This window comes from Centroberyx gerrardi, chromosome 11 (assembly GCF_048128805.1).
Source record: "Centroberyx gerrardi isolate f3 chromosome 11, fCenGer3.hap1.cur.20231027, whole genome shotgun sequence".
NCBI lineage: Eukaryota > Metazoa > Chordata > Actinopteri > Beryciformes > Berycidae > Centroberyx > Centroberyx gerrardi.
Genome location: NC_136007.1, coordinates 3,753,511 through 3,769,358, shown reverse-complemented (window position 1 = coordinate 3,769,358; position 15,848 = coordinate 3,753,511). Strand labels below are relative to the sequence as shown.

At 43.5% G+C, this 15,848-nt stretch overlaps 1 protein-coding gene across 1 annotated transcript in view; it reads right to left on the bottom strand.

The window, feature by feature from the left end:
• Positions 1-15,848, bottom strand: part of sgcd (sarcoglycan, delta (dystrophin-associated glycoprotein)) — a 153,094-nt gene that overhangs the window by 75,093 nt on the left and 62,153 nt on the right. Inside the window, exons 3-4 of the mRNA XM_078286903.1 lie at positions 7,939-8,040; positions 808-895 (exon numbers count right to left, since the gene is read on the bottom strand). Coding sequence (XP_078143029.1) covers positions 808-895; positions 7,939-8,040 — 190 coding nt within the window. The remainder of the gene's footprint in view (positions 1-807; positions 896-7,938; positions 8,041-15,848) is intronic.

Genomic DNA, 15,848 nt, shown 5'->3' with positions numbered 1-15,848 from the left:
ACTCTATTACAGTGTGACAGGCGGAGAATGGGGAATGTTACAGAAGAAGGACCTATCGCAGTTATGTCGGACTGACGGAGGCCTCTGTGAGCGCAGTTAAAGGCAGCGGAGGGAGAGTGTGTGTGTGGCATGCCAGTGCTGTCAGTTAGAGAATTAGAGATGGAGAATACCCGGTAATAAACCCTATAAACCCTCTTTATGCTTCGAAAGGCTACGTTCAAAGTGTGAATAAAGAAGAAAAGAACAAAAAAAAGTCATCCAGTGGGTCCTCACAAAAATGAAGATGCTCTCTGGTTGGGGGAAAAACGGATATATTCAAGAATTTACTTGTATCTCTCCCTGATGAAGGCGTGTCGGGTCGAAACAGGTTGGATTTTTAACTGCTCCAAAATGGAAATGAATAGTGAATAAAGGCTTTTTAATATTTTGTCACAAAGAAAAGCTGCCATGGTGCCTTTCTCGAGTATACTTTCTAAGTGTAGGCCGTTACACATTACTAATTAATGCTTGAAATTGCCGTCAGTATCATAATCCACTGGAATAACTCCCAACTCAATAATCAGTTTATTCCAATTTCCAGACTGCATTTTGCAATTTGCCTATAATCTCACAATCTAAATGCCTTTTCCTTTCAAACATGTTTCTGACTAAACCAGCGGGCCGCTCTAATTGTTCAAAAAGTATCTGAAATCTGATTTTTATTTAGGTTTAATGTATTTTGAAGTGGCAAATTCAAGTCAAATCACAGATGTATACCTTTATTTCAACATTAGAGAGAAACCACAGTACTGTTCTCCTGCTTCTTACCTGCGACGAGTTGTGTGAGCAGCTGGTTGTTGCTGTTGACGATGTTGACCGACACGTTTCTGGAGGATTGCAGGAACAGCGGGCGGCCCTGCGGAGAGATGGAGCATTAGTTCATCTTTTTTTTCAATGTTTATTCAACCAGGCGGGTCACTTAAGAACAAATTCCTCTCATGAAAGGATGGTCAGGTACGAGGAAAACCACCCGTTTGATGACAAACACCACACTGCAAAAACAAGTCATTTAGTCTGTTATTGAGTCCTAAAATCGCAATTTTCTTAAAACAAGTGAAAAAATCTGCCAGTGGGGTTAGATCATTTCAATCTGCCTTTCCATTTTTTGGTATATTTTTCTCTTTTTTCTGTGACTGAATTGACTAAATGGAGTAAACATACACACATTGAAACACACGCATACACACACACACACACACACACCAAACAAATATACAAAAATATGGACACAAACACACGTACAGACACACACACACACAGGACATACACTTGAACTCGCCTGTGCACATGTCCCTATGTACACACTCACAAAAACTCGCACTACACACACACACACACACACACACACACACACACACACACACACACTCACTATAGTCACTCATGCTTACAGAAACAGATACTGAAACACCCACATACACTCTTAACACGCACCCACAAGCATGCATACCTTTGCATACTTAGACACACACACACACACACACACACACACACACACACTCATCTTCATTCACAGGAAAGTGTGCATACATATACACTCCTGCACACGCACATACACACTTTTGCACAAACGCCTGCAGTGTTGACCTCAGGTTCGGGCAGTGCGGCAGTCGCAGCGCGGAGACGTCGGCCTTCTGCTCCGTTAGATAACTTTCCTTTTCCCCGCGAGCCCCCGGGAACAATCTGTAACGCTAATCACGTCCGACACCCTGCTCTTTCTTTGCCCGACTAATCTTCCACGCCTCAGTCACCTTCTTAATTAGAGATAGCGTCCCGACCATTGTGTTGCGCTTAGAGCCGAGGAGGGGGTTCGGCCGGCGAGTATCTCCCAGATAACATTATGGCTCTCCGCAAACTTACTGAAGTTCCCACAGTAAATACGCCGAAATGTACGATACGCGCCGAGAAGTTATTACGATAACAATGCGGTGTGATATGAACGCGTCAGATGTGAATTTAAAACAGAGGGACAACTGTTAAATAATTGATACATACATTCATTACGATTCCATACATCAATATTAATTGTGGTGCGATTTGAGTATGTTAAAGTTCAATGGTGTGATACCTTGATAGAGTCGTACAACGCGATAATTAGAGCTGCAACAACTAGTTGACAAAAATCGAATTATGCAAATGTGTTGACATGGATTTTTGTCATTGATATGTCACATTATTAACAAGTGCATTAGTGCTGTCTAGGTGCTGTCTAAGTGGAGGTTTGCACAATTGCAGTGGGTGAAACTTAGTTGATTGTAAAAACTCCACCTGGAACTGAGAACAAAGTATTTACTTCAGCCCCTGCAGTTAGAAAATCGGCAGCTACTTCCTGGTTTGTGGATGTACAGCGCACCGACCTACAGCTGGCTCGTGCTTGTGCGACTTCTACCGTACTGTCTGGTGTACGAGCGCACACTATTTCTCTTAAACTTATACTGTAATTCCCCTAAACGCTGCACACTGCAAAAAATGTTACGCACCAACAGAGCGAGACGGATTTATCACCATCTGTTTAGCCAATTAGAGGCCTTGCTACGTTTCTTTAGGGAAAATTCATGCATTTAAGGTAAATTGGTGCAAAATTATTACTGCTCTTGCAACATTATTCAGATTTCTTAATATGCATGAATTAGCTTTAGGCTATTCCCTCATGAAAGACTTACCGCGGCTTAGTGTTTTGGGTTTGGCATACACAGCGGTCTCAAATGTAACTTGCTGTGGTTTAATCTACAGGAATCCAGAAATTCAGGCGTCATGCACCACTATCCTGTCTTTACATCTAGACTTAGGCCTACAGCTGATACCATATGACTGAATGCAGAATAACAATGCGGTGAGACTTGAATGGAGTGAAAACTTGATTGGAAAATAGTGGGATGTTGTGAAATTGTGGTATGAACCAAGGAGTTTATTACAATAAAAACGTGGCGAGGTTTGGATTCAATGGGTTCAATGGTTATAGCTTTAGTTTATATATTTTTTTCTATAGCTTCTATAATTTTATATCATTTTATACAGCAGGGGTAGCGGTATTTTGGGTGTAATAATCTCAAACGGTGAGTGGTATATTTCAATTTCCCATTTTCTCCAGCAGCGGTAGACTGAACGACTGAATGACTACAGATGAAATATTGTACCTTCAAGTTATTTTTTAATAATGAATAACAATCTAGTGGAATTTGTATGCAGAGCTAGCTTGATAGCTTGAGAGAAATATGAAACGTGTGACACACAGTTGATGTTTCACTCAACCAAAGTCAATACTTCTCCCACATAGTTCTACACATGCTGGAGACACACCGGAGAAATGCATGCCGATATTATTTTATGCTAATAGGTGCGGGTAACAGAGAAAACATTGTTTTCTTATTCCCAGCGCCCGGCCCCGAGGTTCAAAAACACCAGCTCAGAGTAAAGTACATCGTATCTTTTATCGCAGCCGGCATATCGTTCCATCTCTCCGCTCACTTTTCCTCCAGCCGTCTCTTCAAATGCCTCCGAGAGGCTACTGCACGACTCCTCTGGGCCTGTTTGTGTACAGTACATGTGTTTAGCTTGTTGTTCTGTGCTGCCTCTGATCCCCACCATCTCCCCCTTCTCTTCTTTATTACTGCAACAGACCGCATTACTCCCAGCGCCAAGTCTCCCAGACAGAGAAACGGGGAGAAAGCATGAGAGGAGACCGGGAGATAGACATGCAGATGTGTGAGTTTGGGTTCTGCAAATATTTCTCAGAGGCAGAGATGCTCTGGAGGCAGAAATAATCTCACTGGTTGAGCTCAAGATGCAATGTGTGCTATTTCTGCTTTCCTGAAGCACAATACGAGTAAATATCAGCAGGGGTTTCTGAATGGGAGTGAGTAAACAACTCACGGCGACCCACTCTGGAGATTTCTGGGAGGAGCCAAGCCGCGTGTCAGTTTTGACTTGTTGTTGTTATTCACATCGCTGAACGATAGAGGTCAGCATTGACGCAGAAAATACACATGGACCAAAGAACCGGTTTTTCAGAGTCCAAGTTAGTTAGCTGGCAAATCCAGCCTGGTCTCACAGATTTTCGTGCAATGAGCACAATGTGTCAAAAATAGAGAGAGAAATGTGTTTACCCACCGCAAAAGGATTAGGTGGAGGAGACACGAACAGAAACAGGACATAGTTTGACGTTGAAATAGCACGGTGGAGTCAGGGTGTGGCGGTTGTGGGGCGGATGGGCGATGACCTGGATTTGATTCCCAATTCCCAAAGTTTTCTACTGTGAGTTTTCATTTTCCGTTAAAGCCCTAAAACCCCTAACCCTAACTTTATCGGTAACACTTTACAATAAGGGTCCACTAAGTTAAGGGTTAGTTAATGCTTAATAAGGGTTAGTTAATGCTTAATAAGCATTAACTAACCCTTAATTAACAGTTAACTAATGTGTAACTTACTAATGGTGTTCATGTTAACTAAGGTATTAATTTATACATTATTTAATAGTTTATAAAGATGACTATTAAATAATGTATAAATTAATACCTTAGTTAACATGAACACCATTAGTAAATGATTACCAGACACATTAGCTAACTGTTAATTAAGGGTTAGTTAATGCTCATTAAGCATTAACTAACCCTTAATTAATGTACCCTTATTGTAAAGTGTTACCACTTTATCCAAAGCATTAGTTGGGGAAACCTAACCCTAATCTTAACCAAAGTTGTTGTACTTGCCGAAGCTTAACTATCAGCGAACCTTTTCACATGATGAACCTGTGAAAATCACGTGTCCAATTCATACTCCCGTCGCGGGTGAAGGAACGTAGTCTTCACATTATTCATGTCCACAACATATAATCTACATTTAAGTGTCTTGCATTAAGTAAACTTGAATGACGAACTCCGGAACAAAACACAGCACAAGATGTCAGACTCTCTGACCACAGAGACAGAAAACTGAGAAAATCCTTGACAAGATACAGACTGGCTGAGCTCAGCCTGTCAGAGGCAGACAGAGCAGCTTCCCACTGCAGTGTCCTAACTATTGAGAAATAAGAGAAGCCTATCTTCCTGAATTCAAAATAATAAGTTGTGATTTTGAAAACTTTATCCCAAATGAAAAATTACAACTATTATTCTAGGAGAGAGAAAAAGCTGTGCCACACTTGCAGCAAAATATAACCTGACAGTTTCAGACAGGAGGAACATTAACAATGAGGGAAAAAAGTGCATATTGTGGGTCCTTTGATGAATTTGTCTATTGATTTTAGTAACACATTTGTTGTTGTTATTGTCACATTCGCTATATAAATCTGGTGAGTTGTTTCAGTTGTTTCTTGTTGTTTTTTGTTCTTTTTGCTTTGGTAATGAGTACTTTTGTATTACGTGCCAATAAAGCATTTTTGAACTGAAATGAATTGAATGTAAGGTGATTGAATTGAAAGCGGCTGAGAAAGATAAAGATCGCAAGATAAAGAAACACAAGAAGAGAGAGAAACAAATGGGAAAGACAACGGAGAAGTGAGAGGAAAAACAACGAGGCGGACGAGTGGAAGAACCGTATGAAGGAGAGGAAGGAGAAGGAATAACAGCCCTCGGTTGTGATTTTTCTGTGTTGAACTCCACCTCTCCTGGACCGACCCGTTGTCTTTTCCCCATCTCCTCCGCCCCAAACATTACTATTCCTCTCACCTCCTCCTGGAGCCGCCGGCCGGCTCCGTCCTCTCTTCTGTCTCTTCCTCTCTTTCTCTTCCCAAGCATCTCTTCTCTTCCCCCTCCTTCCTCATATCTGTTTCTTTTTCTTCCTCTTTCTTATCTCTCTTACCCAGCGTATCTGTCTTTCCTCCCTCTATTCTCTCTGTTTCTCCTCCCCTCTCATTCACTCTCTTATGTCTCTATTCTCTCTCCCTCTCTCATCCTCTCTCTCACCTGCTCTCTCTTTCTTTTGATGTTGAATAGATGTTGATATGACTGCCTGCACCATGGAAAAAAAGCACCAAAAAACCTACCAAACGACCTAAATATCTTTCTGATATCGGTTCAAAACAGTTTCCAAAGCTGCTTTAATATGATTTTTTACCTTGCTGTAATATCACTTTGTGAAAATGTTGTGTTTGTTTGGCTTGATGTTGAACTTGGCCGCCTCCCGCACGCCGCCGTCTGTCAAATCCCTGCTGGCTTCCCATCTCTCCCTCTTTCTGCTCCTCTCTCTCTCTCTCTCTCTCTCTCTCATTCAGCTCTCCTCCATCTCTCTCCCTGTTCCGGTCTCTATCTCTTCTCTCTCATTCATTCCCCGTCTCCATCCTTTTCACGCTCTCTGTCACCGTCTCACCCCCCCCCCCCCCCCCCCCCCGTCTCGCTCTCTTGTCCTCTCTCTCTCTCTCTGCTTGTGTAAGGTGCTAGACAGGAAAGATAAAGCATGCTGCTCTCTTGCATTATCAAGCCATCCGTCCACTAGCTGCTCTCTGCTGCTACTACTGCCAGACAGAGGAGAGGAGAGGAGAGAGAGAGAGAGAGAGAGAGAGAGAGAGAGAGAGAGAGACTGCCTATCACTTTATCTCACCATCTCTCCATTTCTCTGACATCTCCTGGCTGGGATACTCCTCCTCTAGTTGTTATAGAGGGACGGCAGGAAGCGCCGCAGAATGCTAATTCCTCAACAGAACATACCAGGAGGCCTCAGACAGACTTTGCAGCATTTGGATCGGCGTACGCCAGAAGATTGCCTGCAACAAAATTGAAATTGAAGCTGCGGCGCTGTCTAGCGCGTGGCGTTAACGCTGGCAGGGTGTTGCGTTTGTTTCCCACCTGGGAGTGTGGGAAACAAATGGGCGCAGTCACGGCGGTGTTATGTTGTGTCCATCCTGGGGAAATTGGATGTATGCGTATACAAGTGGTTTGAATCCTGGCTGGGAAAATGTGGGAGAAGTGAATGAGAAACAATCAGCAGCATGATGCCTCTGAGCAAGGCAGTTAAGCTGCGGCTCCTCTCCTGGTGCTGCTCAGCGGCCGGCAGCAGAAGACTGCAGCTGACAGCAGGCAGCCCTCCGGGAGCAAATGTCTGTGACTGAACGAGTGTTGAGAAAATAAAACGTGTATTTTCAGCTAACCTAACCTCTATACTTGTGTCTCCCCCAAGAAATTTGTCTTGTGGTGGAAAGGCCGGGTGAAAAACATTTACACCGTTTAGACTCTCCATTGAGAGCGATGCACATTAAGTGGGATGGGAGCGCTCGCACGTTGGTTTCCCTCAGTGTGGCTGCAGGATCCTCTCGTCACAGCTTCTCTTTCTTGTTCTCCTCGATGGAAATGACATGCTGCAGCTCACTCTCAGCTCATTCTCAGCGCTAAGAGCTTAGCATGGTTTTAACAGACCGCAAACTGCTGGCAGGTCGAGGAAAAGAGCGCCGCGCTTCCAAGATGGGTTTCAGCATCTGTTCAGCACTACTGGCTGAATAAAGACGTGGCCAGTGGACACAGAAGCTCTGCTATGTCAGGGTAATAGGGATGGGACGATATATTGAAATTCAAAGTATCAGCGATACAAAAATGTGACAGTATAGTGGGTCAGAGAAATGAATGGTGATATTAGCTCCATTTTATTCTGCTGTAGTAATCACAAATGAGACGCTTGAAGCTCCCCATCCAAATTATATTATTTGCACTTTGTAATGACATTTTTAAATTGTTGTTTACATTCTAGAAAGATTTGCGTCTCAGAAATAAACATAATTCTGCACAGTCAGACTTTGTTGTCATTGAACTTTATTACATTATTGAACCATGAACCACATATTGTGTATCGAATCGTATTTTGAGATAAGCAGATCGTCCCATCCCTACAGGTTAACGTGTAACGTCTGTCTCTCTACCTTCAGTTTGCTGTTAAATGATAATGTGTGTCTTCTTTCTGCGAGTTACTTACTGGTTTGGACTGGATTTCTTTGGCATAGAGAGGTTTGAGGAACTCTGAATCCCCCTCCAGTTTCAGGCCCTTCTCTGTTATTCTGAGGTTGCCCATGCCGTCCTGAGGAGAACAGAAACACAGAGAAGGTTAGTTCATATTCTTTTTGGACTCCTGAGGGTTTCAGGTTCAAAAAAGGACAACACAGCTATAAAATTGAAGTAATTATGCAGGACCAGAAAGAAGTCTGGGGGGCGTATTCAAACTACTCCCCTTGATTTCAATAAGTCGTATAAAACATTCCCATAAAATATACATACATACCAACATCCCAACATCAGTCATCAAAACATACAGTACAAGAGACAAGACAGACAAAAGAATACAAAGAAGACTGCAAGGATCCATCAACAAGTCACACCAAGTTTATAATATTACCATGACGTTTCATGTCTTTCCATCAGTACCATTAATAAATACAAATCATCGACAGCCATTTAAAATAACTCACGGTACTTTGCATTCCATGCCATCAACTCCCCAAACTTAATTGATTTGATTTGTATCAACTTATGACTACTGTGTCTCAAATATATGTATATATGTCAAGAGGTCAGGGGATTGTATACGAGGCAATATAGTGTTTTCACATTGTGGTTTTTTTTAATCAGTTTTTACTGATTTTACTGCAGAAGAGTGCAGTTTCTCAGGTGCTCATTGGTCAGGAGAAAGTGTGTAATAAAGTAAACAACAGAAAATATACTTCTGAAGATATGAATGCCTTTTAAATGTTAATCACTGTTTTGCCTGGATCTGGATTCACATACTCTGCACACTCCAGAAGTATATTTTCTATTGTTTAGCTTGTTATGTTGTTTATTTGTCTCAAGTTTATTGCAGCTGCCACAATTGATTTCCCTGTGGGATAAATGAAGTAGCCTACCTATCTTATCGATCTATCTGTGAAAACCATTGGCAACTGTTACACCAGTCTGGCTGCTTGCTGATCAGTTATTACTTAACAAAAAATTGACTTTTATACACTTCTTCTTCAAACTTTCGCTCCCTGTCCACACCAAGGTAAGTCAGGATGTTACTTGTGGGCGATCACAATACTCTCTTGATGTGTTTGCTGCCAATATGGTGCAGAGCCATGAACAGGAGTCGCTGGCCGTGACCAACACCTGCCACTTTATTACTGACACCTGCAGTTTGGTAACAAACACCTGGTATTTATCCATGTGCCAAGATGGCTGTGCAGGAAGAAATACAATCTAATATCACAGATCCCTGAAAATGTGAGAAAAGATGTCATTTAGTTTCACATCACACTCACAGGATAACAAGTACAAACTCAAACAGTCCCATGGAGCTATAGGGAGAGTATTAATTAAACTGGCTCCCGACTTAATCTCTTCTGTGGAGAATACTGTAATATTCAGATACCTGACTTGCTAGTTAGCATTAGCAACTGAACTGTTGGCAAACATACAGTAGCTTATAGCACACTGCATATGTAAGATAAGATAAGGCTGCACTTTATTGATCCCCTAGGGGAGATTTGGGATAAGCAGTTTATTCTGCAGCACCCAGGACTCAAACTCACAATCTTTGACACCAGCGGGAAATCATGAACTTATTGAGCGACATACATAAAAACACTTCTTATACAAGTGTTTTATCATTAAATGCCAGAATATGTGATCTTTTACAATATAAGGATTCAGCTTTATGTATGTATATTCAACACTGTATCACAGCTTTCCATGCAAACGGATGAAGAACCCAGAAGTCTGTTCTCCTGTCATGTGACTTCATGTGAATCTCATTTACATACGACAAGAGGATTATGTGAGTTGTGGCTGAGGTGTGTAGTTTCATTGTTGAGTTAAATTTTCCACAATAATACAACTGTTATTTGATTTTATTGAGTAGATGCTGCCCAATAAAGAACAGATGTGATTTTTTATAGGAAATTATTTTTCTGTGCAGCTTGACAAACCTTCAGAGCGGTTCCAGAGAAGAAGACAGTTGTGGTAAAAACAACTTTATTACAACCTCAGCAGGAAATTCAATTCAGTTAGCTCTTCCACACTGTATATTATAATAATATTATAATAATATTCCAAGTCTTATTAAAGTTTCTGACCCAGATACCACTCATACCATGCTTGGCTTCACCAGAAGAAGAGCCACAATCTACAGACTGGAGGAGAGGAGAAACCATATGGAGGGTAGAATTGGCCAGAATTATGATCTATACTGTCATTTATTTCCCCATTTATTTATTTCTGTATTTTGTCAATCAAACACACGTGATCGGTGTTTAACACACTATCAGCTGGTCGTTGTCATGGTGCATTGATCGATCGGATTTGCTTTACTTGGCCGACAACAAAACAGCAAAACAACAAACTTGAAGTCAACATAACTTCCCAATCAGGCGTCAGCTGTCCAGAGCCAGGAAGAGCAGCCAGACCAACTGCTGTGATGATGAACGCTGTCCAATGTGATCCAGAGGACAGTGATGCTTCCTGATTCCCTGATTAGTGTCAGACACCCAGCCTGCTGAAGCAGCTCATCAGCATATCATGCATTGAGCTATGTGCACTTTTAGTTTTTCATCTATTTATTAGCAGATTTGTCTGCATATTATTTTATACATTTATTTCTTTTGTATCGAGTTTTATTTATTTATTCATTTATTTCTAATTATGGCCAACTCTGTCCTCCATAAATGAAACTGCAAAAGATAAAGTATCCTTTCAGCTACTTAGTTTAGACCCTTTTGTTCAACCTCATGCCTTCAATCTTTATTCAATGCCAACTCAGCAGAAACCAAGACAAATTTATTTTTTTAAAATGTATTTTACATGTAAATACTAATTCCAATACTTGGTAAATAAAGTGATTATGATTTAGAAAAGGACGATTCTAAAGTTCCAGCAGCCATTGCATATTCAGCCATAAAACTACATAATATAGATAATACACTGGGGTTGCAGTAGCCTAGAGGTTAGAAACGTGCATTTGTGACCAGCAGGTCGTCGGCTGAGAAGTGCCCTCATCTACCTCAACAACTACTGCTGAAGTGTCCTTTAGCAAGGCATTAAAGTCCTGCTCAGTGGCCAACAATAGAGAGTCACTGCATGGCTGATGGGGCAGTGTGAAGGAAAGCACTGCTGAAAAGTCCCAGTCAGTCCGAGTCAGTCTTCACTGAATAATGGTTAAAAATTCATGGATTTTGGAAAAAAGTAGAAAGATCTGATAACAAAGATCTGATGAAAAAGAAGGGAGTTTTGGCTCAGAGTGTTTTTTTCTGCAGCAGCCTGCCAGTCAGTCAGAGGTATTGCAGCGGCGTTACAGGCGCTTCCGTAATCTCCGCCAGTACACCAGAACAGCAACACACCAAAGGATATTAACCGCGATGATGAGAGGAGATTTGGTGAGAGGAGACCGGCTCAGGAGCCGCTTTGATTCAGACACGACGAGCAAGGCTGACCCTTGGCTTCCCATCCAGGCAATATATATATTAGATGAGATCACCTGCTGGATCATTTCAAAGAAGAGAGACAACGGTGTGATAGAAGAGAGAGAGAGAGAGAGAGAGAGAGAGAGAGACAGAGGCAAGCTATCTGTCCATGTGATCTTCTCCAGCAAAGCCTTTTTGTTTTCCCGGCGTCTTTTGATCCCGCAGGTTCTGACGAGCAAATGGAGATCAAGACCCCTTGAAATCCCAAAGTATCTGAGGTGGGTTTTCAAGCCTCCTCCATGTAATCCTTCCCCCTACTGTGTAAACCAGATTAAAATTCAGGAACTGTTGTGGCGACGGGGTGGGGGTGGGGGGGGTGGGGTGTGTGAAACCCGGACGTGTTGCGATTGTGAATTATCCCCACGTGGAAATCTGCCCGACCCGCTAGAGATGGCCGGTGAGCGTTATTTAAACTCAATTTCCGAGTCTTTGATGACAAAAAAACCGACTCTATTCAACTGTAAGCGTGAGAAAAGACACGTATCTTTTACCTACTTGCCACTTCTGAACAATATATTCTTTAATAGATGTCTTCGTCGTCAGATTGAGTCGTGGGTTTCCATCAAAGGGACCCAGAGATTCGGCCGGTCCCTCTTCACTGTAACACACACACACACACACACACACACACACACACACACACACACACACACACACACACACACACACTGCTTCCTCTCCTCCCGCCGGCTGCTTCTTATCACAGTCCGGCTAATCGCTCTGCCTCTTCTCTCTTTTTCTCTCTCAGCAGATATCATACTAAGTCATACTGGAGTTGAACTCTTTTGAACACTTCAAATACAGAACTAAATTGATTCTACTTCATGCCATTCCAGAAATAATTGACAGCGGCGCTAAGGCAGAGCGGTAGGATGGGATGACTGTATGAAGGGAGACTTTACAATAGAGGTTTAGTTGTGTCACAAATCTCTGCGCAATCACAGCTGGCGCCATCATGGAGGTCCAGCGGACGATTGGCTGTATGCAAAAAAATCTATTGGGTTTTAGGCCAAAAATGCCCTGAAAGTTCATAAAATGCTTGTGAAATTAAAAACAAGGGAGCAAAGAATGCTGATGATAATACCCTTTTTTTTTTCATTTCACCCTGCTCACTCTTATTTTGTTGAGTTGTCAAATATTCACATGACTCCTGTCCCCTGTGGGCCACCGTACGCCCGGGCGAGAAACACGGAGCGTCTTTTGATCAGAAAACAACTGAATGCGCAGCCTGGAGCGGGACAAAATGCTGGCACCATGCAGCCAGCAAGTAGAAGAAAATGCTGATCCAACACAAATAACTGTGCGGAGGATGGGACCGGTCGGGGACAGAGAGGGGGGAAACGGCACCGTCCTCCCTCTGGAAGGCCTGAAGCAAGTTTCCAGCAGTGGGATGGAAGTTAAAGCAAATCTTAGTGGTACAAATTGAGCGTTTATTTGCCAAATCGCCCCCCAAAAAGGACCAAATGCCCCTAAAAATCAGATCAAAGAGGAAAAATGTAGGCCAATTCAGTAAAAGTAAAAGAGAACAGTCTGATCAGGTAGATTTTCTTCCAGTCTCTAGCTTACTGAGTCTGTCTTGTCTGCAGCCTTCCCTCTACCGCTGTCTAGGTGCTACTTCCATCTATAAATATGATTTACAATACACACTTGCCATTCCACATCCTAACCTGTAAATCTGTCGGCAAGGTCAATGTTTTATCTTTGGTTATTTATCTGCTGTATCGTGTTTGATCATCTTCTTTACTTTATTCTTATTCAGATCATTCTCTCTGCTGCTGTTTCCCCACAAGAATCATTAAAGTTTCATCTAATCTAAAGAAGAAGGGTCTGTAGAACACATCATCTGCTTGTTTTCAGTCCTGTCTGTCTGTCTGTCTGTCTGTCTGTCTGTCTGTCTGTCTGTCTGTGTGTCTGTCTGTCTGTCTGTCTGTCTGTCTGTCTGTGTGTCTGTCTGTGTGTCTGTCTGTCTGTCTCTCTGTCTGTCTGTGTGTCTGTCTGTCTGTCTGTCTGTCTGTCTGTCTGTCTGTCTGTCTGTCTCTCTGTCTGTCTGTGTGTCTGTCTGTCTGTCTGTCTGTCTGTCTGTCTGTCTGTGTGTCTGTCTGTCTGTTAGTTAGCAAGAAATCTCAAAAACAGATTTGGATGAAATTTGGTAGACAGATCACCTTTGGCTCCGAGGATCGGTTGATTAGATTTTGGTGGTGATCTGGATCGGAGATTTTCACCATTACACGATTATCAGTTTTTAGCTGTAACTATTAGCTGTGTTCAAGTGCTGGCAGGAAAGTCAGACATCCAGGACTTTCCAGCCGGCTGCTACACATTGTTGCATCCATGTGCTACTTTGTCAGAAAATCAATCCTGGAAGACAAACGACAAACAAACATAAACCGTGACGGAGGCTGCAGCTTTGCAAGTTGGAGAATTGTTCAGCGCTGGCGGAGGTTTGCGCTCTGCAGAGTGCCTTCTAGTTTAATCTCACACCGAGTTTTAAAATCTTACAGTATCTTTCTCAAAACAACTGAAAAATCTGACACTGGATTGAGATAATTTGACGTTTTTTACGATGAAGTTTAGCCTGTTTCAAGAATTTTCTCAAATCAAGTTCGGTTGCATCGGAAACAAGTGCAATTAACCCTCCTCTCCATCCTTACCTCCTCCAACTTATCCCTCCCTCCCTCCCTCCCTATCTCTCAATCCCTCTTTACTCCTCCCTCATCTATATCTACCTCTCTCTCCCTCAACTCCTCCACCCTACCTGCATCCATCACTCCATCCCTCCATATCCTCCACCAACCTTGATTTCTCTCTCCCTTCCTCCATTCTTCCCTTTCTTCCTCCCTCCATACTTCCTGCCCTTCTCTGTACAGCAGCACCTAATAATCTACATAAACACTATTTTATTTACTTCAGCTTAATCCAGCTGCAACCATTTTTTAGCCAGTCAAATCGCGATCTTCAGCTAACTGAGAAATTGTAATTAGACTCGACTCAAAAAACCAAGCACAGCTGCACTGCTTGTGATTTCTTTCAGCAAAAAAGGAGAGGAGAGGAGAGGAGAGGAGAGAGGGGGAGAGGAGAGGAGAGAGGGGGAGAGGAGAGGAGAGGAGAGGAGAGAGGGGAGGAGAGGAGAGGAGAGGAGAGAGGGGGAGAGGAGAGGAGAGGAGGGGAGAGGAGAGAGGAGGAGAGGAGGGGAGAGGAGAGAGGAGGAGAGGAGGGGAGGGGAGAGGAGAGGAAGAGAGGAGAGGAGAGGAGGGGAGAGGAGGGGAGAGGAGAGAGGAGGAGAGGAGGGGAGAGGAGAGAGGAGGAGAGGAGAGGAGGGGAGAGGAGAGAGGGGGAGAGGACAGGAGAGGAGAGGAGAGGAGAGGAGAGGAGGGAGGGGGATAGGAGAGGAGAGGAGAGGAGAGGAGAGGAGAGAGGGGAGAGGAGAGGAGAGGAGGGGAGAGGAGAGAGGAGGAGAGGAGGGGAGAGGAGAGAGGAGGAGAGGAGAGGAGGGGAGAGGAGAGAGGGGGAGAGGACAGGAGAGAGAGGAGAGGAGAGGAGAGGAGGGAGGGGGATAGGAGAGGAGAGGAAGAGAGGAGAGGAGAGGAGGGGAGAGGAGGGGGAGAGGAGAGAGGAGGAGAGGAGGGGAGAGGAGAGAGGAGGAGAGGAGAGGAGGGGAGAGGAGAGAGGGGAGAGGACAGGAGAGGAGAGGAGAGGAGAGGAGGGAGGGGGATAGGAGAGGAGAGGAGAGGAGAGGAGAGGAGAGGGGAGAGGAGAGGAGAGGAAGAGAGGAGAGGAGAGAGGGGAGAGGAGGGGAGAGGAAGAGAGGAGGGGAGAGGAGAGGAGAGGAAGAGAGGAGGGGAGAGGAGAGCAGCCATGAATAATTCAGACCGAGAGAGAGAGAGGCCTCTGAACACTCAGGTGTGTCTCCTCTCCTCTCCTCTCCTCTCCTCTCTTAGCCCCTCTTTTCCTCTGCACCTCTTTCTCCTCTCCTCTTCTTCATCCCTGCTTTCTCTCAGCCCCCCCCCCCCCCCCCCCTTGTTCCCTCCCCTCGCTGATCTCCTGTAAGTCACATTTTTTCCCTCTTGTTGCACTGCTCTTTCTCTGTTTCTGGTCTGTTATCCTCTCCCTCTTTCCCTCCCTCTCTCTCTCTTCACCCTTATCCCTCCTTCCAACCTCTCACACTTTCTCTGTCAGTTTAATTCAATTCAGTTCAAAGGTGATTTATTGGCATGAAATTCAAAAATACTTACTGCCACAGCAAAACAACAGACAGATTAAAACCAGATTCAGATGGGAACTGTCACTGTCACTGTGACAATAACAACTACAAATGGTTCAATAATATCATACTAATCGATTACTAAATCAATAGACAAATACGATATGCATCTTGTTTTTGACATTGCTAATATCCCTC